This window comes from Muscardinus avellanarius (genome assembly GCF_963383645.1).
Source record: "Muscardinus avellanarius genome assembly, chromosome: 2".
Classification (NCBI taxonomy): Eukaryota; Metazoa; Chordata; class Mammalia; order Rodentia; family Gliridae; genus Muscardinus; species Muscardinus avellanarius.
In genome coordinates this window covers 100,135,996-100,159,137 of record NC_137787.1, presented here as the reverse complement: position 1 = coordinate 100,159,137, position 23,142 = coordinate 100,135,996, and the positions used below count along the sequence as shown (strand labels likewise).

At 39.6% G+C, this 23,142-nt stretch overlaps 1 protein-coding gene across 2 annotated transcripts in view; it reads left to right on the top strand.

Moving 5' to 3' along the window:
• ACMSD (aminocarboxymuconate semialdehyde decarboxylase) overlaps nucleotides 1-23,142 on the top strand; it is a gene marked incomplete at both ends in the record, with an annotated part of 76,203 nt that overhangs the window by 49,184 nt on the left and 3,877 nt on the right. For both annotated transcript variants that reach the window (XM_080690283.1, XM_080690284.1), the window contains one exon: nucleotides 23,029-23,127. In XM_080690283.1, the coding sequence (XP_080546409.1) occupies nucleotides 23,029-23,127 (99 nt within the window). The remainder of the gene's footprint in view (nucleotides 1-23,028; nucleotides 23,128-23,142) is intronic.

Here is a 23,142-nt window from a genome sequence, read left to right as displayed (position 1 = left end):
TTATCTGCAGCAATTCTTTCCCCTCTATGAATTCCTTAAGTTTTTAGGTACGACGCTTGGGAAAGAATCTGAGGTGGACAAAGGCTTCTTGAGCCAATGACAATTTATTACAGGAACCCAGAGAAATTTATACCCTTCACCAGTGAGATTAATAATAGGAGAAAAAAGAAAGGGAAGGGGGGCAATCACAGCAAAACAATAGTAAATTACATATAAACAAAGTAAATGACTAGTCCAGCATTTAGGAGATAAGCTCCGGATCTTTCTTCCGATATTGCAGCAGGGCAGGTCCAAAGGTAAATTCCAAAGGCAATACAGGCACTCCCAAGGCCCAGGGCTTGGAGAATACGCCTTCTCATGGAATCTTCTTTTGCTTTCTTTTTTGAAGTTTCCATCTATATCCATATGACAAGCATGGGGAGATGTGGCGGTCCAGGGAGATGCGATGGGAGTCTCTCAGATCTCATCCGCTTTGCCTTCTGAAGTCTGAAAGCTTACAAAAACTCACAACACAGCTTGGCAAATAAGACACCACAAACAACACCATGAAGTTCTTGGATTTAGTTGTCAGATGTATTTCCTTAACTGCTGAACACTCTTTTTTAGACAAAAATCCTATTAAAGGCCTATTGGTCTCTAATAATCCATTTCCTTATCACAAACCCTCTACAACCTGCTTCTAACTTTCTAATTCCTTTCTTTCCCAGTCGGGACGTTCTTATGATAAGCTCTTCTTCATGAAAAAGTGCTTTCTTACTCTTACGGTATTTCCTTTCCTTCATACATATATATTTAGAATATCTGTCCTTTATTTTGTCATTTTCATTTCTAGCCATGCGGCATTCTCCCTGTCTCGGGGAACGCTCACACTGGGCGTGAAGGTCAACAATCTTTCTCCTTGGCTCTATTGTATTTTGGCAACTAAGTTGTTCATCAACTAAATTGCTTCGAAGTCACACACAAAATTTTATCTTCTCTGTCTCTAGGCAGGATCTCAAGGGTAAACAAAGTTTCCTTAAACTGAGCTATCGGTTACCGGAGTTAATAGCTTAACCTAGTGATAGGAGTGAGGATCGGAGACCCTTTGTGATTGCTGCAGCTGGAATGCTTATCACAGCATCTGAGTTCTGGCCAGTTTTTTCCTTACTATTGAGCAAAGCCAAGGACGTTTAGACAAATTATTAGAGAGTTTATTTCCACGGACTCAATTTCTATTTGTAGTCCTAATTTCACATCACTGGAGCAATTCGTGTAGAAAGTTAAAGGAAATATTAATAGTCATGAAGGGTAAAAGTGGGGGATATTTTGGCCAGAGACGATACCTCTTTCTCGGGGCTTTTTGCCGATTAACTATGTGGAGTGGGGGGTCTCAACACATAGATGCCGAGGCAGCAGGATGTCTTGGCAGCCATCTCTTTATTTTATTTTATTTTAGGGGTCTGGGTGTGGAACCCAGGTGCTTTCGACCTCTGAGCCACACCCCCTGCCCTATTTTTTTTTATTCTTTTTATTTTGAAACTGGGTCTCAAAATAGCTGAGGCTGTCCGCGAACCATGATCCTCAGGTCTCAGCCTCCCGAATGCTGGGATTACAAGCGTGAGCTATCATGCCCAGCTTGAAAGCCATCTCTTTATTTTAAAATCATTTGTTATTAGAGGAATAGGGAATTTTCAAATCCAACAAAATCTTGACTCCTTATATTTAACAGTCATTTATTTCTTTATTTGTTTTGCTGTTTTGTTCTTGTTGCTTGTGTATACAAGTGGACTGCCATAATGCTTTGCATCTTTAAACTTTTTTAAATTGGTGCATTGTAGTCATACATCTTAATGGAGTACAAGATGATAGTGGGATACATGAACACATCACCCAATTAGCCCTTACCCAATTCTCACCCCATTCCCTCTCCCCTCCCTTCTTCTCATGTTTGGCTTAGTGACTGACTTTGATATGTTTGTTAATGTTCATCATCTATATTAGGGAATTTTCCTCTTTCCCCTTCTCATCCCCCTCAATTAGGTCGCCTTATATGCTCATCTATAGCTTTTCCTTCTTCGTCTAGAGCTTCTGCATATTAGAGAGCATCGATTTCTTTTCTATGAATGACTAATCTCACATAGCATACTGTCCTCCAGTTCCATCTATTTCCCTGTAAATTAGGTAATTGTGTTTTTCTTTATGGCTGAGTAAAATTCCATTGTATACATATCCAATAGTTCTGTAATCCATTCATCTGTTGATGGACATCTTGGCTGGTTCCATAGTTTGGCTATGGTGAATTGTGCAGCTATGAACATAGATATGCATGCATTAGTTTGATAGCTTGGCTTCCATTCTTTTGGGTAGACACCCTGAAGTGGTATTGCTGGATCATATAGTAAGTTCCCTCCCATTCTTCTGAGTATCCTCCATACTGTTTTCCAAAGTGGTTGCACTAATTTGCAATCCCACCAACAATGTATTTGAGTTCTCACTTCTCCACATCCTCGCCAGCATTTGCTGTTGTTTGTGCTTTGAATAATTGCCATTCTAGTTGGAGTTAGGTGAAATCTCAGGGTAGTTTTGATTTGTATCTCTGATTGCTAATGATGTTGAGCATTTTTTCATTTTTGCATTTATTGGCCATTTGAATTTCTTCTTTTGTGAAGTGTCTATTTAGTTCACTTTTCCATTTTTTGATTGGGTTATTGTTTTCTTAGTGCTGAGTTTCTTGAGTTCTCTATATATTGTAGATATTAGTCCTTTATCGGAGGAGTAGGTGACAAAAATCTTCTCCCATTCTGTTGGCTCTTGTTGAGGTTCTTGATTGTTTCCTGTGCTGTACAGAAGCTCTTTAGTTTCATGCAATCCCACATATTGACTCACCTTTTAGATTCTTGTGCCTTTGTGGTCTTGTTGAGAAAATTTTTATCTGTGCCTATGTGTTGCAGTGTTGGAACTATGCCCTCTTCAAGGAGCCTCAAAGTCTCTGGTCTAATTTCCAAGTCTTTGATCCACCTTGAATTGCATCTTGTGTAGGGTGTGAAAGTGGAATTTATTTCCAATTTTCTGCACATGGTTAACCAGTTTTGCCAACACCATTTGTTGAATGGGTTATCTTTTTAACGTGTATGATTTTGGCCCCTTTGTCAAAAATCATTTGGCTGAAGCTGGGCATGGTGGCACATGCTTATAATCCCTGCATTTGGGAGGCTAAGACAGGAGGATCGCGGATCAAGGACAGCCTCAGCTACTTAGTGAGGCTCTTTGCAACTCAATGAGACCCTGTTTCAAAATAATGAATAAAAAATAGGGCTGGGGGTGTCACTCAGAGGTAGAATGTCCCGGATTCCATCCCCAGTGCCGAAAAAAAAAAATCAATTGGCTATAAATGTGCGGATTTGAACAATGAACATTTATTATCTCATTTCTTTTCTGTAGGTTAGGAATTCAGAGACCAAATGGCTGGGCAATTCTGGTTCAATGTTTACCCTAAGATACAATGATCAACTGCAGCCTGCCAGGGTCTTCTTTCTCTTTCTCCCTCCCTCCTTTATCTTATTTGCCTCCCCTCTCCTCTCCTCTTTCTTCCCCTCCTCTTCCATCTCTTCTTTCCTCCTCCTCCTCCTCTTCCTCCTCCTCCTCCTCCTCTTCCTCCTCCTCTTCCTTCTCTCTCTCTTTCTCTCTCTCTCTGACTAGATTCCTTATTTTCTGAATGTTTTTCCTATTTCTTGATTTACTCTTTCATTTTGGTAGACAACATACTCCAATAACTTTCTGAGAAAGGAAATATGGAAGGTAGAGATTTTAAAACCTTGTTTATCAGCCGGGCGTGGTGGCGCACGCTTGTAATCCCCGCGCTTGGGAGGCAGACAGGAGGATCGCGTAGGTTCAAAGCCAGCCGCGAGCGCTGGCTTAGGAGACCCTGTTTCCATATACAAATGTAAAAATAGGTCTGGGAGTGTAGCCCGGAGGTAGAAGGGCTTCCAGAAACCCCAGTACCACCAAAAAAAAAAAAAAAAAACCCTTGTTTATCTAAAAATATCTCTATATTTTCCTTATAATAAGTTGTTTGGCTAAGTATATTCTTCTGTGAAAAAACTGTTTTCCTCCTCAAAATTTTAAGGGTATTATTTGATTATATTATGGCTTCTTGAGCTGCTGTTGAGCGATGTAATGCCATCCTAATCTTTGAACTTTGCATAAACTTACTTCACTTCTCCCTCAATCTTAAAGACTTCAAGATTTTATTTTTGTCCTGAAATTTCACAATGATGTTATTTGCTGTGGATTTGTTTTCTCTCATAATCTTAGCCATATGGTGGGTCCCCTTTTATTCTGTAAATTTTCATAAATTCTTTCTTTCCTTTTTTTTTTTTTTGTGGCACTGGGGATGGAACCCAGAGGCATTTGACCTCCGAGCTACACCCCTGCCCAATTTTTTATTCTTTATTTTTGAAACCGGGTCTCACTGAGTTGCAGAGGGCCTCACTAGGTAGCCGAGGCTGTCCGTGAACCACGATCCTCCGGTCTCAGCCTCCCAAATGCTGGGATTACAAGTGTGTGCCACCTGCCAAGGGGTTAGGCCGGTGCTGGGGCCAGCGAGGCCGGCATCGGAGCCTGCTGTGAGGCAAGGCCGGTACTGGGGCCTCCGAGGCCAGGATAAGAGCCTGCCGAGGGGTTAGGCCGGTGCTAGGGCCAGCGAGGCCGGCATCAGAGCCTGCCGTGAGGCATGACCAGTGCTGGGGCCTCCAAGGCCAGGATCGAAGCCTGCCGCGGGGTTAGGCCGGTGCTGGGGCCAGTGAGGCTGGCATCGGAGCCTGCCTTGAGGCAAGGCTGATACTGGGGCCTCCAAGGCCAGAATAAGAGCCTGCTGAGGGGTTAGGCCGGTGCTGGGGCCAGTGAGGCCGGCATCGCAGCCTGCCGTGAGGCATGGCCGGTGCTGGGACCTCCGAGGCCAGTATCGGAGCTGGCCGAGGGTTTAGGCCAGTGCTGGGGCCAGCGAGGCCGGCATCAGAGCCTGCCATAAGGCAAGGCTGGTACTGGGACCTCCGAGGCCAGGATAAGAGCCTGCCGAGGGGTTAGGCCGGTGCTGGGGCCAGCGAGGCCGGCATCTGAGCCTGCCGTGAGGCAAGGCCGGTACTGGGGCCTCCAAGGCCAGGATAACAACCTGCCAAAGGGCTAGACCAGTGCTGGGGCCAGCGAGGCTGGCATCAGAGCCTGCCGTGAGGTGAGGCCAGCATCGGAGCCTGCCGTGAGGCTAGGCCGGTGCTGGGGCCTCCGAGGCCAGGATTGGAATCCTGCCAAGGGGTTACGCCGGTGCAGGGGCCAATGGCCAGCATCGGAGCCTGGCGTGAGGCAAGTTCACTCTTGCGGCCTCCAAGGCCGGGACCAAAGCCAGCTTAGGAGTTAGACCGGTGCAGGGGCCAGCGAGACCAGAACTGGGGCCTCCCATGAGGCAAGGCCGCTGCTTGAGCCAGCGAGGTCTGGATCAGTCCACTGAGTAGCCAGGCCACTACTGGGACCATCAAGAGTGGGATCGGTACTTGCAACGCAGCATGCACAGAGAAATATCCAGAAAATATAAATCAGACGCTTCTCTTAATCAGCAATAACTAGGAGGAAAAGGGCAATAGGAAGAGGTTGAGCTATAGAAAGGGCCCTATAGTGAAGCAACTAATGTGACCAATCAGAGGGTATGTAATTGTGGAGGACAGAGCCTCTTTAAAACGCAGGAGGTACATAAACAAATGTATCAAAGTAAATCACCAAAGAAGCGTGGGATGGAGGGAGGGGGAGGGACTGGGATGGGGGCTGGAGGAGGGCTAATTGGATGATGTGTGCTTGTATATCCTCTCAAGTCTTGTACTCCAATGTGATTGATATATGACTACAATGCACCAATTTAAAAAATAAATTAATTTTAAAAAATCCAAAAAAAAAAAAAAGTGTGTGCCACTACGCCCAGCCTATTTTATATTTTATTTGGAAACAGGGTCTCTTAAACCAGCTGAGGCTAGTTTCAAACCTGCACGATCCTCCTGTCTCAGCCTCCCAAGCGTGGGGATTACAAGCGTGTACCACCACGCCTGGCCATAAATTATTTCTTTAATGATTCCCTTTCCTCTGCCTCCTCCTTCCAAGATTCCTATCGTTCTAAAGTTGGGCATTATTTTTTTTTCCTATCTTACATTTTACCTGTTCAAAATGTTATTTTACTTTCTTTGAGATTTCCTCAAATTTATTTATTTATTTATTTATTTATTTATTTATTTATTTATTTATTTATTTTTGCAGTACTGGGGATAGAATCCAGGGATATTCTACTTCCAAGCTACACTCCCAGCTCTATTTTTTTTTATTCTTTATTTCAAAACAGGGTTTCACTGAGTTGCAAAGGGCTTTCTCATTAAAGCATGCCCACCTCATTCATCCCTTTGCTGTGCCTTCTCAGAGGTCTTTAATACTCTTCAAGGAATTCTAAAGGGTAAGAATAACACTAGGCATAGTGGCACATGCTTGTAATCTCAGTGCTTGGGAGGCTGAGACAGGAGGACCACAGGTTTGCAGCCAGCCTCCACAGCTTAGTGAGACCTCGTTTCAAAATAAAAGAATAAAATAGGGCTGGGCATATAATTCAGAGGTAGAATGATCCTGGGTTCTATCCACAGTAAAACACACACACACACATGATGATGATGATGATAATAATAATAATAATAATAATAAATAGGTCAAAATGACCTGTGAACACTGAAATTTTTCTTTATGATCACAAAAATATTTTATTATTTCTAGAGCTATGGTAGGCAGTAATGTATGTCATAGGTATTAGCAATACTTCAACGTTAGCCAGTTGTGGTGAAGCATGCTTGTAATCCTAGTACTTGGGAGGCTGAGACAGGAAGGTTGCAGGTTTGAGGCCAACCTCAGTAAGTTAGTGAGACTCTCTACAACTTAGTGAGATCCTGTTTCAAAATAAAAGATACAATAGGGCTGAAGGTATAGCTCTAAGGTAGCACGCCTCCGAGTTCAACCTCACTATCACAAAAAAGGATATCAGTATTGTTTAAAATGAAATGTTTTCTTGCCTAATTCCCACCTAATTTGACACATTTATTTTAATGCTTCAGTCTCCAAATATGTTGGTTAAATAATGTCTCCCTGCGAACTGTAGCCAATGGTACAGTGGAGGCCTTTTGTGATGACTGCAATCTTCCTGAGGACAATAATTTAATTCGCTATCTTCTCAAGAAGTGTGTTCCATGAGAGTTCATGTCCTGGCTCTATCACTTAGGATCTGGGTGGCTTTTTTTTTTAATTAGTACCGGGAATTGAACCCAGGGGCATTCTACATCTGAGCTATACCCCCAACCATTATTTATTTATTTATTTATTTATTTATTTATTTATTTATTTTGGTGGTACTGGGGATGGAACCTAGGGACTTTCCACCTCTGGGCTACACTCCCAGACCTATTTTATATTTTATTTGGAAATGGGGTCTCTTAAAACAGCTGAGGCTGGCTTCAAACCTGCGCAATCCTCCTGTCTCAACCTCTCAAGTGCGGGGGTTACAAGTGTGTGCCACCACACCCGGCTTATTTTTTTATTTTTGAATCAGAGTCTCACTCAGCTGCTAAGTCTGTTCTGAACCTGTACTTCTCTGGTCTTAGCTTCTCAAATACTAGGATTACAGCAAGTGCCACACTCAGCTTCCTGGATAGCTTTTAATATTGTTCCTCGCCCCTCTTGCCTCAGTTTCCACAGCTGTACAATGGGGCTGCTAATCAGGCAGAGTTTATTTAAAGTGTTAATACTATGCCAAAGGACTATATAAATGTCAAGGTTTATATTATCTATTCAGGTGCTTTACAAAATTAGGTATTAATTTAATGTTTGCTTAAGTGAGTTGTGTAATGATCTTGGAGATATAAGGCTAACTTTATCTTGCACTTATTGGATAAGACCAGTCTCTCTAGGAAATTATACATCAGGGAACAAACTGAATTCCTGGTATACTGCATTTTTGTAGAAAACTATGTTTTAAGAGAGTTATGTTGCATTTTTGGCACATGCTACTAATGAGATATGCGAATAAGAAGAAAGTTAATTGTTCCTTTTCCAAAAGAAAAATGAAACTCCTCTACTATTAGAACTTATTTAGTAAGCCACATCTGTCAATGTTTGCAGCAGTCCCTGAAAATGTGAAAAAGCTACTGCTTCCCAGCAGGTGAGTAGTTTATATCTTTCCCTGGCAGGAATATTAATCCCAATTATTATCAGCTCAGTAAGTCTTTGACTGCACAGGAAGACGTGTGCTGCTGCTTGCTTTGGGGAGGGAAACATATGTTGGAGCACAGTGTCAGGGCTGAGAAATCCATCTGATTATCAATTGCTTCACTGCCTAATAAGGAAAGTCAGCATCTGTACAGAAGGTACCGTTTCAGTATCCCAGAAGGAGCTGCTATCTCCTCACCCTCAGAACAAGAAACCCAATTAACAAGAATTTCATTTCCAGTCGTTTTATCCCTACTTCCCTCTCCCTTATGAAATTACTAACAAGCTAGTACTTAAAATGCCCACCATTAGAATTATTCCTTTGGGTCTAATAGAAGCTTTAGAAATGCCTTGCTAGAATGTGGATGTGAAATGACACATTGGCCGGGCGGTGGCACACGCTTGTAATCCCAGTACTTGGGAGGTTGAGACAAGAGGATCACAGATTCGCTGCCAGCCTCAGCTACTTAGTGAGGCCCTCCACAACCTAAGGAGACCCTGTCTCAAAATAAGGAATAAAAAAAAATAGGGCTGGGGTGTAGCTCAGAGGTAGAATGCTCCTCGGTTCAATCCCTAGTACAAAAAAAAAAGAACATGTATCGTTAGAAACTGGTATTGCACACCTGTGATCCCAGTACTAGAAAAGCTGGGATTGCAGGTTCAAGGCCAGCCTTAGTAACTTAGTGAGGTCTTCAGAAAATTAGTGAGATCTTGTTTCAAAATAAAAATGAAAATAGGGCTGAGGTGTAGCTCAGAGGTACAATACCCCTGGATTCAGTCCCCAGTACCACACACACACACACACACACACACACACACACACACCCCTACATGGTTCCTGTTCACAGTGGATACCAAAGGAATAGAATCAAGCATACAACTTGGGATCTGAGATGTCCTGAGAGCTTGGGTGCCTGAGGGAGCCCAGGTCTGTGGAAAATGAAGCAACAGTCATCTATGGCCATGTTGTATCCAAAGTATTTTTTTTGTTTTTGTTTTTGTTTTTGCGGGTCTGGGGATGGGACCCAGGGGCATTCGACCTCCGATCTACACCCCTGCCCTATTTTTTATTCTTTATTTTGAAACCGTGTCTCACTGAGTTGCGGAGGGCCTCACTAAGTAGCTGAGGCTGTCCGCGAACCGCGATCCTCCAGTCTCAGCCCCCCCACCCCAATGCTGGGATTATAAGCGTGTGACACCACACCTGGCTCGGTATCCAAAGTATTTTAACTCAAGTGTTTTTAAACCTCTATCAAGTGGAGGCTGCTGTTAAGCAACGGAGTATGTGACCTTCATTCTGCAGGGCCATACAACTCTGAAGGAGTCTCCTCCTCCAACATCCATCCCTGCTGCTATCTCCTCACCCTCAGAATGAGAAACCCAATTAACAAGACTTTCATTTCCAGTCGTTTCATCCCTACTTCCTTCTCCCTTATGAAATTACTAACAAGCCAGAATGGTCAAAAGTTCATCAAAAGCCATCAGTAAAAAAAAGTGTACAGATATGTAACAGGTACGAAAAATTCACCAACCAGATAATCACAAGTGGATAATTGGCCTCCTATAGAGGAGTTGTGAACAATAGCTGCTAAATATTAAATGTTGCCAAACCATGAATCTGATGTTCTGCAGTGGACATCCAAAATCACATTAGGAAGGAAAGCAGGGATGTGTCTTAACCAGAAAGAAGAAATTACAGAAAAGTGCTTTTAATTTCTGTTTTAGAATCATTTGCTTTCTTCATTAAAACACATCCCCCCCCCTTTTTAAATGTATTTTAAGAATTCCAGTTTATAAAGCAAAGTTAATTTCTAGATTTCACTTTCATGTTAATGTAGCTGACAAATGTAATATGAACATGGGGCTTTTAAAAATTATGTTGTGTTTTGGAACTGTAAACAGCTTTAGTGAGAGGAGGTAGAAATGAGGAAAATTGAATCTCCAGTGAATACCAAGCAGACAGTTCAGGACGAGATCAGCTGCTGGTACAGATGTGAGTAGACATAACTTTGGGTCTTTAGAGCTTCTGTCAGCCAGTGTATTTGCTTGGTCTCAGACAGTCATGAATACAGATATCTAGAAATAGATTAGTTAGTCTTTCGTGGCTTTATTATATACTTTCCCATATTATTTCATATAAATGTATTCATAAAACCCAGGAAAATACTTTTTCAGAAATCAAAGTGTTATTTGCCCTCACCAAAGCTCAGAGAGTATTTAAAATATGTTTAATATTTCAGATCCAGTTACAATTAGATTTGTAACTTGTTTATATATTCAGGAATTTATTCCTTCAAAACACTTGCCCATGCTCGTGAACACATACACACGTTAAAGCAGCTCTCAGATTGATTATAAGCATGTATCAGATTTATATTCCAAACTTCTCTCAAAAGAAGAGGTCTTCTCAAAAGTCTAATTCAGCTGGGTGTGGTGATGCACGTCTTTAATCCCAGTAGTTGGGAAACTGAGACAAGAGGATTGCAGGTTTAAGGCCAGCCTCAGCAATTTAGCAAGCCCATCAGCAACTTAGATCTTATTTCAAAATAAAAAATAAGCCAGGCAGGAATGGCGGCGTATGCTTGTAATTCCAGTACTTGGGAGGCTGAGACAGGAGGATCTCAGGTTCAAGAACAGCCTCAGCAAGTAGTAAGACTCTCATCAACCTAGTGAGACCCTGTTTCATTTATTTTCTTTTTTATTTTGAGGGTCTGGGGATAGAACTCAGGGACATTCGATCTCTGAGCTACACCCACTGCCCTATATTTTATTCTTTATTTTGAAACAGGGTCTCACTAAGTTGTGGAGGGCCTCACTAAGTAGCTGAGGCTTGTCTGCAAACCATGATCCTCCGGTCTCAGCCTCCTGAATGCTGGGATTACAAGCATGCACCACCACACTGGGCTCGTGAGACCTTGTTTAAAAAAAAATAAAAATAAAATAGAGCTGAGGGTGTAGCTCAGAAATAGAATGGCCCAAGTTCAAGTGCCAGTGCTAATAAATAAATAAATAATAAAACAGGGGTGGGAATGTAGCTTAGAAGTAGAATACCCTTGGATTCAATCCAGTACTAATAAAGAAAGAAAATAAAAGCCTAATGCAAGAAATTATTCTTGGAAGGGGAGAAAATGGTTAATTATTGTTAGCCTAGATTTTTAAAAAAAAATAACATCTCATTAAGTATAATAGTCTCTCTGAATTGTTGCTTAAAGGTCTTAGACCAGTTTCAGATCAATCAGTTGAGTGAATTTCCAAGGAGGGTCTCTTAATCTCATTATTTTATTAGAAAATTGCTCAAGTATGTTATCAGTAATGTTAATTATTCCCCCTGGAAAATCAGCTAGTCACATCAGACGGCAGAGTCCTGTGCCAGCTCAGGACCATACTCTTTCCTACATTTACTGTGGGTCCCTTGTGCCCTGCTAAGAAATTTGAGCTCTACTTTCTGGGCAGTGGAAAATTATTGATGGCTCTTAAGCAAAGATATATCATGATCAAACTTGTATTTTTATTTATTTACTTATTTATTTATTTGTGTGGTACTGGGGGTAGAACCCAGGGGCTTTTTCTACTCCCAGACCTATTTTATACTTTATTTGGAATCAGGGTCTCACTAAGTAGCTGAGGCTGGCTTCGAACCTGTGCGATCCTCCTGTCTCAGCCTCCCAAGTGCTGGGATTACAAGCATTAGCCACCATGCCCAGCCCAAACTTGTATTTTTTAAAAGACCATTATCTCCAGTGTTTATTATTGCTTATAGTAGATAAGTCTGACATCAAGAAAATTAGATAGAAAATTATAGTAGTGGCCCAGTTTAATTCAATAAAAATATAATCTCTGGTAAGCCTCGTAGTCAAAGCTGGGGACACTGTTTCTGTCTCAGTTCTTAGCTGAATGTAACCAATGGTGAAAGCTAGCTCCACCACAGAGTAGCTGCACAATTCTAGACAAGTTAGTTATCATCTATTTCCACCTCTGTTGGGTGGGATAATAATAGGACCCATCTCATAGAAAGATTGTGAAGATTCAATGAGTTAATAAATACAAAGGAGCCGGGTGTGGTGGCACACACTTGTAATTTGGGAGGCTGAAACCGGAGGATCATGGTTCTCAGTCATTCTCAGTCAGCTACTTAGTGAGGCCCTTAGCAACTCAGTGAGACCCAGTTTCAAAATGAAGACTAAAAAATAGGAGCCCGGTATGGTGGCGCACACTTGTAATCCCAGCATTTGGGAGGCTGAGACAGGAGGATCGCAGTTCACGGACAGCCTCAGCTACTTAGTGAGGCCCTTTGCAAATCAGTGAGACCCTGTTTCAAAATAAAGAATAAAAAATAAGGCTGGGGGTGTCACTCAGAAGTATAATGCCCCTGAGTCCCATCCCCAGTACTGCAAAAAAGTAAATAAATAAATAAATAAATAAATAAATACAAAAGGATTAGAATAGCACCCTTAACATACTAAGCAATCAATAAATGTTAGATATTGTTATTAATATTATTATTGCTACTACTAGAGGTGGTCTCATAGCAATATAATTAGTGCTATGAATAAAAATATGTGCTTCAGGACCCCAAAGATCACACTTGGCTAAGTTAAGAGAGAGTAAGAGTCTGACTCTAAGTCGAACGTGGTGGCACATGCTTGTAATCCCAGCATTTGGGAAGCTGAGACAGGAGGACCTCGATTCACAGACAGCCTCAGCTACTTAATTAGGGCCTTTGCAACTCAGTGAGACCCTGTTTCAAAATAAGGAATAGCTGGGTATGGAGGCATATGCTTTAATCCCAGCATTCAGGAGGCAGAGACCGGAGCATCATGGTTCACGGACAGCCTCAGCTAATTAACAAAGCCCTTTGCAACTCAGTGAGATCCTGTTTCAAAAATAAAAAGACTGGACTTCCGGGAAGATGGTGACCGAGAAAAGCAGCGTTTACGAGCCCTGCTAAAACTCAATTTCTATTGTCACAAAATCAGCACTTTTCATACCCAGAAAACGCCATCAGCAGAGAAATAAAAAATGTAAACACAAGGGACAGAATAAAAAAAGACAAGAAGAACAACCAGAGACCAGAAATCAAGCCTGCAATGCAGCAGCGGGGCCGCGCCAGCACCATCTTCCCTCACAGCACCAGGATCCAGAGAGGAAAGGTAAACAAGGAGCTGAAGTGAGCAGCTGCGGATCATTCAGGTGTAATTCAGCAGTTCTTTCAGCGCAAAGAACGTCTAAAACTCCCAGTGGTCAAGCTCATCACGCCTTCCAGGGACTCAGAATAGAGCTCAAAACCAGAAAAGAAATACATCAGCTTCACAACCGAGGGCATTGGCAGTGGTGCCATATTGCCAGCAGCTCCAGCCTCACGGCCGAGGGCATAGCAGCAGCACCATATTGCCACCAGTGAAAGCGAGTTCACCGCGCCCTCAACAATTGTGTTCCTGATCAACACGCACAATAACTGTGAGTTAAATTGCGGGCCCTAAAGGAAAAATTCCTGTACTGCACTTCCAGAGACTTTGATAAACTCCCTGGGTCTGAGATTTTGCAGTCCAACCCAGTGAAGGAGTAGCGGTGGCAGAGGTTACCACAGACTCAAGATACAGAGCACCCTAAGTGAAGTCATAGTGATTCAGGGAAGACACAAACTTCTGAAATCATGGGAAAGAGGAACAACAATAGAGCAATGAATGCCCACAACCCATATTATCAGAACCGAATAACACAGAAATTCAAAGATCTCCAGAAGATCAAATCAGGAATATAACTGTAGAAATAATACAGGACTTTCAAAAAAAATTTAGAGAGTTTAAAAGACATAAAGGATGCAATCATTGAAGTAAAGGCATCAATTCAAACTATAAACAATCGATTAGACCACATGGAGAATAGAATCTCGCTCCTAGAAGAGGATCACTCCAAAAACGAACACATAATTTATAACTTAGAAAAAAAAAACAGACAGCAGGAATCTGACATTGAAGAAATATGGGCCCATTTTAAGAGAGCTAACCTAAGAATAATCGGAATAGAGGAGGGAAAAGAAGGGGAAACCAAAGGGATCAGTAATATCTTCAAAGAAATAATAGCAGAAAATTTTCCAAACATAGAGCAAAAGATTGATACACAGATCTAGGAAACTTATAGAACTTCCTTTAGACAGGATCAGAGAAGAGGTTCCCCACACCACATAATTGTCCAAATGACCAATGTGGAAGCCAAGCAGAGAATCTTAAAGGCAACAAAAACAAAAGGCCAAGTGACATTCAGAGGCAAACCAATTAGAATCACTCTAGACTTCCCAAACCAAGTCATGAATACCAGAAGGGCTTGGAGTAACATATTCCAAACTCTGAAAGAAAACAACTTCCAGACAAAGATTTCCTACCCAGCACAACTATCTATCAGATTAGATGGGGAAATAAGAAGCTTCCATGACAAACAGAAACTGAAGGAATTTATGTCTTCAAAACCAGCGCTAGAGAAAATACTCAAAGAGATTAACTATAAAGAAGAAATAGGTAACACACACCAGAACCAGAGAAACAAGATTTTCCATTCAGCAGACAACTAAGCAATGAAGAATATATTCATGTGTTTATTGGTTAAAATCTTTGGAGATTCATTATTTATTTTAGTCTTTTACCTATTTCTAAATTGTATCATTTGCTTTTATTGTTGTGAATTTTTAGGATTTCTATTTGGAATATTAATATAACTTGAGATATAGCATTTGGAAATATTTTACCCCATTCTATCAGTAACTTTTAACTCTGTTTACATTGTCTTTGGATGTACAATTTTTTTTATTTTTTAGGAAGTTTGTTTGTTTATTCTGTTGTTGCCTGTGCTTTTGAAATCATATCCAAGAAATCACTGTCAATTTCAATGTTGTGAGGTTTTATGACCCAGGTTTTCTTCTAAAAGTTTATAGTCTTAAGATTTACATTTAGGTCTTTTATCTATTTTGAGTTAATATTTGTATATGGTGTTAGGTAAGGGTCCAACTTTATTCTTTTTTCTTGTAATTATTATTTTTCAACAATATTTAGTGAAAGGATCATTATTTCCTTCACCAAATGTTCGTGGAAACCTTGTCAAAAATAACTTGACCATATATGGAAGAATTTATTTCTAGGCTTTTTATTTTACTCAACTGGTTTATATATCTGCCTTTATAGCAGTACTACACTGTTTCAATTAATGTAGCTTTATAAGGTTTGAAATCAGAAAATGTACATCTTCTAGCTTTGTTCTTTTACTAGATTGTTTTGGGTATTTAGAGTTCATATTTCATGTTAGGATAGATTTTTTCTGGAAGAAAATGTATGATAGTTTCACCTTAAACAAAAAGAAAAATATATCCTCTGGTAAGAAAGAAAGTAAAAAGAAATATTGAAATGTTGTCTCTAAGTGATCAAAAGTTTGATATCAGACAAATGAATCTGTTATGTGAGATTATCATTGTTAATTTTGGATAAATTGCTATAAAATTAGATGTCAACCACTAAGCCAAGCATGGGAAGGAGGGAGGGGGAGGGAATGGTGTGGGGTAGGGGCTAACTGGGTGATGTGTGCACATATGTCTACACAAGTTTTTTATCCCATTATGATGTATGAATATAGTGCACCAATAAAAAATAAAAATAAATTAAAAATAGGGCTGGGGGTATAGATCGGAGGTAAAATGCCCCTAGGTTCCATCCCTGATACAGAGAAAGAAAGAGAGAGAAAGAGAGAGAGAGAGAGAGAGAGAGAGAGAGAGAGAGAGAGAGAGAGAGAGGGAGAGAATGGATGGATGGATTTTTTTAAAAGGGCTGGGATTGTAGCTCAAGAGTAGAATGACCTTGGGTTCCATTCCCAATACCACAAAAAAAAAAAAAAAAAAGAATCTGACTCTAAGTTAACAAAGGAATTGGGGAAGTGGAGAGGAAGTGATGGAAGCAAGAAATGATATGGAGGTGGATCCAAATGGCTTTGCAACCTGCAAAACACTGGAGGTGAGGAAACAGGAGGAGCCCAACATAACTTCCAGGCATTTAGCTGGGGCAAAAGGAAAAACAGATTTAGTTTTATGTATGTCTTTAAACACTTATCATTTTTTTGTCATGAAAACATTCAAAAATCCTTTTATAGCTTTTTGAAATATATAGTATATTATCATCATTTGTAGTCATCCTACTGTGCAACAGCACATCAGAATTTCTATGCATCAGAGATTAGAATTTGTGGGATTAGCTAAATAATGCCCTAAATGCAGTGTCCAATCAATAGTATAATTCAAATCCAATCAGAGTCACTAATATCCTGAATTGGAAGGACATAGCTATGAGAAACACATTAAATATTTTTAAATTTAAATGTATTTAAACTAATACATTAAAATACATTAAAACATTGTTATTTTTGCTATTGAGTTTTGGGGTTCCTTATATATGTTGGATAGGACTCCCTTATCAGATAATTTGCAAATACTTTATCCCATTATGTAAGTTGTCTCTTCATTCTATTGATTGGCTTCCCTTGCTGAGAGCTTTATTTTTATTTTTACTTGTGGTACTGGAGATGGAACCCAGGGGCATTCTACTTCTGAGCTACTCTCCCCTCCCCCCTCTATTTTTATTCTTTATTTTGAACTGGGGTCTCACCAAGTTGCCTCCCTAACTTAAGTAGCTGATGCTGGCCGCCAACTGGGATCCTCCTATCTCAGCCTCCCAAGTCCTGGGTTTACAAGTGTGCACTACCATGCTGGGCTTGAGAGAACTTTTTGAGTTTGATATAATCCCATTTGTCTGTATTTGTTCTGTTTATTCTACTTCTGAAACCTTGTCCAAAAACTACTTGCCTATTCCAATGTCCTAAAGCATTTCTCCTGTGTTTTCTTTTATTACTTTTCAGTTTCAGATCTCACATTAAGCCTTTAATCCATTTGGGGTTGATTTTTGTCAAGTTTGAAAGATAGAGGTCTAGTTTCATTCTCCTGCAGGTAGAAATCCAATTTTCTCAGCACTACTTATTGAAAAGACTATCTTTTGTCCAATACTTTGTTCTTGGCACCTTTGTTGAAAATTAGTTGGCTGGAGACACATGGTTTACTTGGCTCTCTTCTGTTCCATTGGTTTATGTATTTGTTTGCATGTTGTTGTTTTTTTGTAACTTTTTTTTTGAGGGGGGGGAGATACTGGGGATTAAACCCCGGGGCATTCTACCTCAGAACTATACCCCCAGCCCTATTCTTTATTCTTTTATTTTAAAGCAGGGTCTCACTAAATTGCAGAGGGCCTAAGTAGCTGGGGCTGGCTGTGAACCTGTGATTCTCCTATCTTAGCCTCCCAAGACTGAGATTATAAGTGTGTGCCACCACGCCCAGCTTGCATGCTGTTTTGATTACTACAGCTTTATAGCATATTTTGAAGTTAAGTATGTGCTACCCTCTGCTTTGTTCCTTTTGCTCAAAATGATTGTGACTATTTAAAATTTTTTTCAGTTCCAAAGAAATTTTAGGATTGCTTTTTCTATTTCTGTGAAGAATGTCACTGGCACTTTGATAGGAATAGCATTGAATGTATAGATGACTTTGAATAGCATAGACATTTCAGTGTGTGTGTATGTGTGGTACTGGGGATTGAACAGAGAGGGATTTTACCTCTGATCTACACCCTCAATCCTTTTTCTATTTTTTAACTTGAAATAGGGTCTTGTTTGACTGCAAATCTCACTAAGTTGCTGAGGCTAGTGTTGAACCTGTGATCCTTCTGTCTCAGTCTCCCAAGTACTGGGATTATAAATATGCACCACCATACCTGGCTTGGTATATGCAATTAAACAATGCTAATTCTTCCAAACTATGAACACAGAATGTCTTTCTACTTTTGGTATACTTTTCAATTTCATATTTTGTAATTTTATATTTTGTAATTTTCCTTATTAAGAGCTTTCACTGTTTTTGTTAAATTATTTTGAGGTATTCTATAGCTATTATAAATAGAACTACTTTCTTAAGTTTGCTATTAGTGTATAAATAAGCTATTGATTTTTGTATGCTTATTTTATATCCTGCATTCATTCCTTAATTCTAATAGTTTTTTGATAGTCTTTGAGGTTTCCTATATATAAGATCATGTCATCTGCACACAGTACCAGTTTAACTTCCTGTTTTCCAATTTGGATGCTCTTTTCTTTTGTTTCTTCTTCTTCTTCTTCTTCTTCTTCTTCTTCTTCTTCTTCTTCTTCTTCTTCTTCTTCTCCTTCTCCTTCTCCTTCTTCTTCTTCTTCCGGTACTGGGGGTGGAATCCAGGGACATTCAACCTCCAAGATATACCCTCAGACCTATTTTTTATTCCTTATTTAGAAACAAGGTCTCAATGAGTTGCAAAGGGCCTCACTTAGGAGGCTGTCCAGAACCACGATCCTCCTTTCTCAGCCTCCCAAAAGCTGGGATTACGAACATGCACCACAATACTTCTGAGCTACACTCCCAGACACCTATTTTTTATATTTTTATTTAGAAACAGGGTCTCTTAAGCCACCAAAGCTGGCTTCGAACCTGTGTGATCCTCCTGCCTCTGCTTCCCAAGCACGGGGATTACAAGTGTGCGCCACCATGCCTGGCTACTTCTTTTTCTTGATCCAGCTAGGAATGCCAGTGGTGAATACAAGTGATGGTGATGAAAGTAAACATCGCACATTAACATCTTGAACTCTGCTTAGCTATAAATCTAATTGCTCAACTTAAAGTCTTCCAAATGTCCCATATTTTTGGCCCAATATCTGTGGCTTATTAGTTCAGATGAATAGAATGGAAGTTAATTGTGGTCAAGAGTATGTGTTAGTTCAGGGGTTCTCAACTCTTAGCTCCACATTAGAATCTGGGAACTTTGAAAAAATAGTGTTGTATAGCCAACCCTCTCCTGATAATAATGATTTCATTGGTTTAAGGTAGAATGTAGGGTAGATATTTTCTAAAAAGTTCCCCAGGTAATATTAACATTATATAGGGTTAAAGTGGGTGGGAGTCAGTATGATTCAAAGAATTTTGTCATGACGAAACTTATACTCTAGTACAATGTTTTGAAATGTTTTTAATCCATGGAAAGCCTTAGTCAAACAAAGTCTTATAATAATGTGTAAACAAAATAAAGTGAGTTTTTGTAGTCAGGGAATGGTAGTACAGAGAAACACTGACTCTTAGGCCTCCTTTGAGAGGAGAAAATGACTGAGAAGGTGTGTGAGGAAGATTTCAGGGATGATGGAGGTATGTTCTATCTACATATCTACATAGGAGCGTAGGTGACATGGTTGTACTTATTTGTCAAATCTCATCAAATTCATTGTTAAGAATTTGTATTTTAGTCTGTCAGTATTACCTTAGTAAAAATGAATAATGGCCAGGTGTGTTGGTGCATAATTGTAATCCCAGCATTTGAAAGGCTGAGATAGGCCGGGCGTTGTGGCGCACCCTTGTAATCCCAGCATTCCAGAGGCTGAGACTGGAGGATCGTGGTTCGCGGAAAGCCTCAACTACTTAGTGAGGCCCTCTGCAACTTAGTGAGACCCAGTTTCAAATTAAAGAATAAAAACAAGGGCAGGAAGTCTAGCTCAGAGGTCGAATGCTCCCAGGTTCCATCCCCAGACCTGCAAAAAAAAAAAAAAAAAAAAAAGGCTGAGATAGGAGGATCAAGGTTCGCGGACAGCTTCAGCCACTTAGTGAGGCCCTTTGCAACTCAGTGAGATCCTATTTCAAAATAAAGAATAAAAAATAGGGCTGGGAAGCCAGGTGTGGTGGTGCACGCTTATAATCCCAGCGCTTGGGAGGCTGAATCAGGAGGATCACAGGTTCAAAGCTAGCTTCAGCTACTTAGTGAGACTCTCAGCAACATAGTGAGACCCTGTTTCCAAATAAAGTATAGTCTGGAGGTAGAAAAGCCCCTGGGTTCTACCCCCAGTACAACAACAACAACAAAAAAATAGGACTGGGGGTGTAGCTCTGAGGTAGAATACCCCTGGGTTACATCCACAGTACTGAAAAAAAAAAAAAAAGAATAATGAATTCTAGTTAGTAGTGGATTTGCTTTTGCAGTAGTATGGGATAATAATTCTTAAAGTACTTTCTGTACATTCTAGACTTGTAGATAAAATGAGTAAAATGCCAGACATCTCACTGCTGTAGAAGGTAGTTAGAGATATGAAAGATGGGAAGACTAGAAGGTACCCTGTGGTGTTTGGATTAAAAATATATAATTGGAACGCCAGGCACACACGCTTGTAATCCCCGCGCTTGGGAGGCTGAAACAGGAGGATTGTGCTGGTTTGGAGCCAGCCTCGCTGGCTTAAGAGACCCTGTTTCCAAATAAAAAAATATAAAATAGGTCTGGGAGTGTAGCCCGGAGAGAGAAGGGCTTCCAGGAACCCCAGTACCACCCCCCAAAAAAATTAATTAAAAAATATATATATGATTGGCATAAACTTATATTTTTAATACAAATAGATATAAAAATATAGATATGCATGTATATGTGTGTTACCATATCAGTAACAATTACAGCATCTAGTGCCCAGATCTTCGTTTGTAGATATTATTTCTTATAAGGAAGTTGGACTGCTAGGAGAAAAGGCTGATTCCAGGACAGAGAAAGTACAAAATGAGCTAGAACAACTTTTTTTTCCCCCTGAAAGGAAGAAAGTACTCAAAGAAAGATGTGGAAAATAGCATAAAGACACAGGAGTCAACTTGATAGAATCCACAATGATCAAATCTGAGATGATCTTATTATGCAGATAAATAATGACAGCTATAAATGATAACTCATGAAATAGTCCATGGTCCAAAATGATGCAAATAAATAATAAATGCACAGATGAACACATATATTGTATTTATACATATACTCATATTATATTACATATTTTATACATACATAAAATATTTTTCTAATTAATGAATATAGAAAGAATGATACAGTAAGAAAGTCATTATTGAATGATCAAACCAGTGGCTACATCTAATGAAGAACAAGATACTTTACATATCTCAATGTCTCTCCACACAAATTGTTTATTAACTATAATAAGAAAAAATAGTAACTTCAAGAGCTGAGCGTAGTGGTGCACACTTGTAATCCCAGCATTTGGGAGGCTGAGACAGGAGGATTGCGGTTTGTGGGCAGCCTCAGCCACTTAGCAAGGCCCTTTGCAACTCAGTGAGACCCTGTTTCAAAATAAAGAATAAAAAATAGGGCTGGGGGTGTAGCTCAGAGGTATGATGCCACTGAGTTTCATCCTCAGTACCATACCACACACACACACACACACACACACACACACACACACACACACAGTAACTTCATAGTACAGAAACCTATTGGACACTAAACCATCACCAATAGAAACAAACTGATGATACACTGAAAAAGACACACTTCTGTAGTATTCCTACCAGAAACACATAATCAATACATAATCCTGAGGAAATATCAAACAAACACAAACTGAGGGTCATTCTATAAAATAACTAATCTTTGTTATTCAAAAATATCCAGGTCAAGAGGGACCAAAAAGAAAAAGTAGCTGTTTCAAATTATGTAAAATTTCAGAGAAATTTTTAACTAATATAACTAACTACAAAGCACATTATTGGTTGACGGACACTTAGGTTGATTCCATACATTGGAATAGCGCTACAACACTCACACACGTGGGTACAGATGTCTCTTTGACATTCTAATGTCATTTCCTTTGTATACATACCCAGTAGTGAGATAGCTGGATCACAGTAGCTCTATTTTTAATTCATTGAGGAATCTCCACACTGCTTTCCATATTGGATGTAATGATTTCATTCCCACCAACAGTGTGTAGAGATTGCCTTTTTGCTGTATCCTCCCAGCATGTACCTTTGGTGGGTGGATTTTTTTTTTCTTTGATACTGCCTTTTGGATAATGGCCATTCTTACTGGAGTGAGGCGATAGCAAACTGTAGATATTACTCACATTTTCTTAATAATTAATGATGTTGAGCCTTTTTCTCATACATCTGTTGTCCATTTATGTCTTCTCTTGAGAATGTATATTCAGGTCTTTTGCCATTTTTAGACAGATTACTTATGTTTGAGTTCCTTATATATTTGAGATATTAGCCCCTTGTCAGATGTATAATTTGCAAATATTTTCACTCATTCTGTAGGTTGTGTTTTCACTGATGCTAGTTTCTTTAACTGAGCAGCTTTTGAATTTGATGTAATCCCATTTGTCTGATTTTGATTTTGTTTCCTGTGCTTTCCAGATCTTGTACAAAAAAAATCCTTACTCATTTCATTGTTCTCAAGAATTTCTCCTGTTTTCTTCAGATAGTTTCATAGTTGTTTTTTTCAACTTTTTTCTTTCTAACTCTAGCATGCTTTCAGTGTGTGATCAGCTCTATCACTCTAAGAAAGATAGAATACTTAATTTCATCTGAGTATATAAGTATATTTTAATTAAACAAATACATATTTATATTTCAGTATTCTCCATGTCAGTTATTGAACAAAACAAGGGAGGATGGGGGTTGCTTTGAAACTTTAGGAGACTTAATAGTGACACCTGCTGGTAAAAAATGTGAAGATTAAATTTGAACCATTAAATGTTTAATATTTTAGAGCAATTTCAAGTTTCTATTAATCAGGAAGAAATATGTTATTTTATCAAAAGTCTTTATTTTAATTAAATATAATAAAGTTTATAAAAGACTCTCATATACTACAGATTAACAAATTAAGTCATATTGTCTCTTTTCAGGATAAAGTTATTTTGGGAACTGATTACCCCTTTCCACTAGGTGAGCTAGAACCTGGGAAATTAATAGAGTCCATGGAAGAATTTGACGAAGAAACAAAGGTATATATTTCCTTC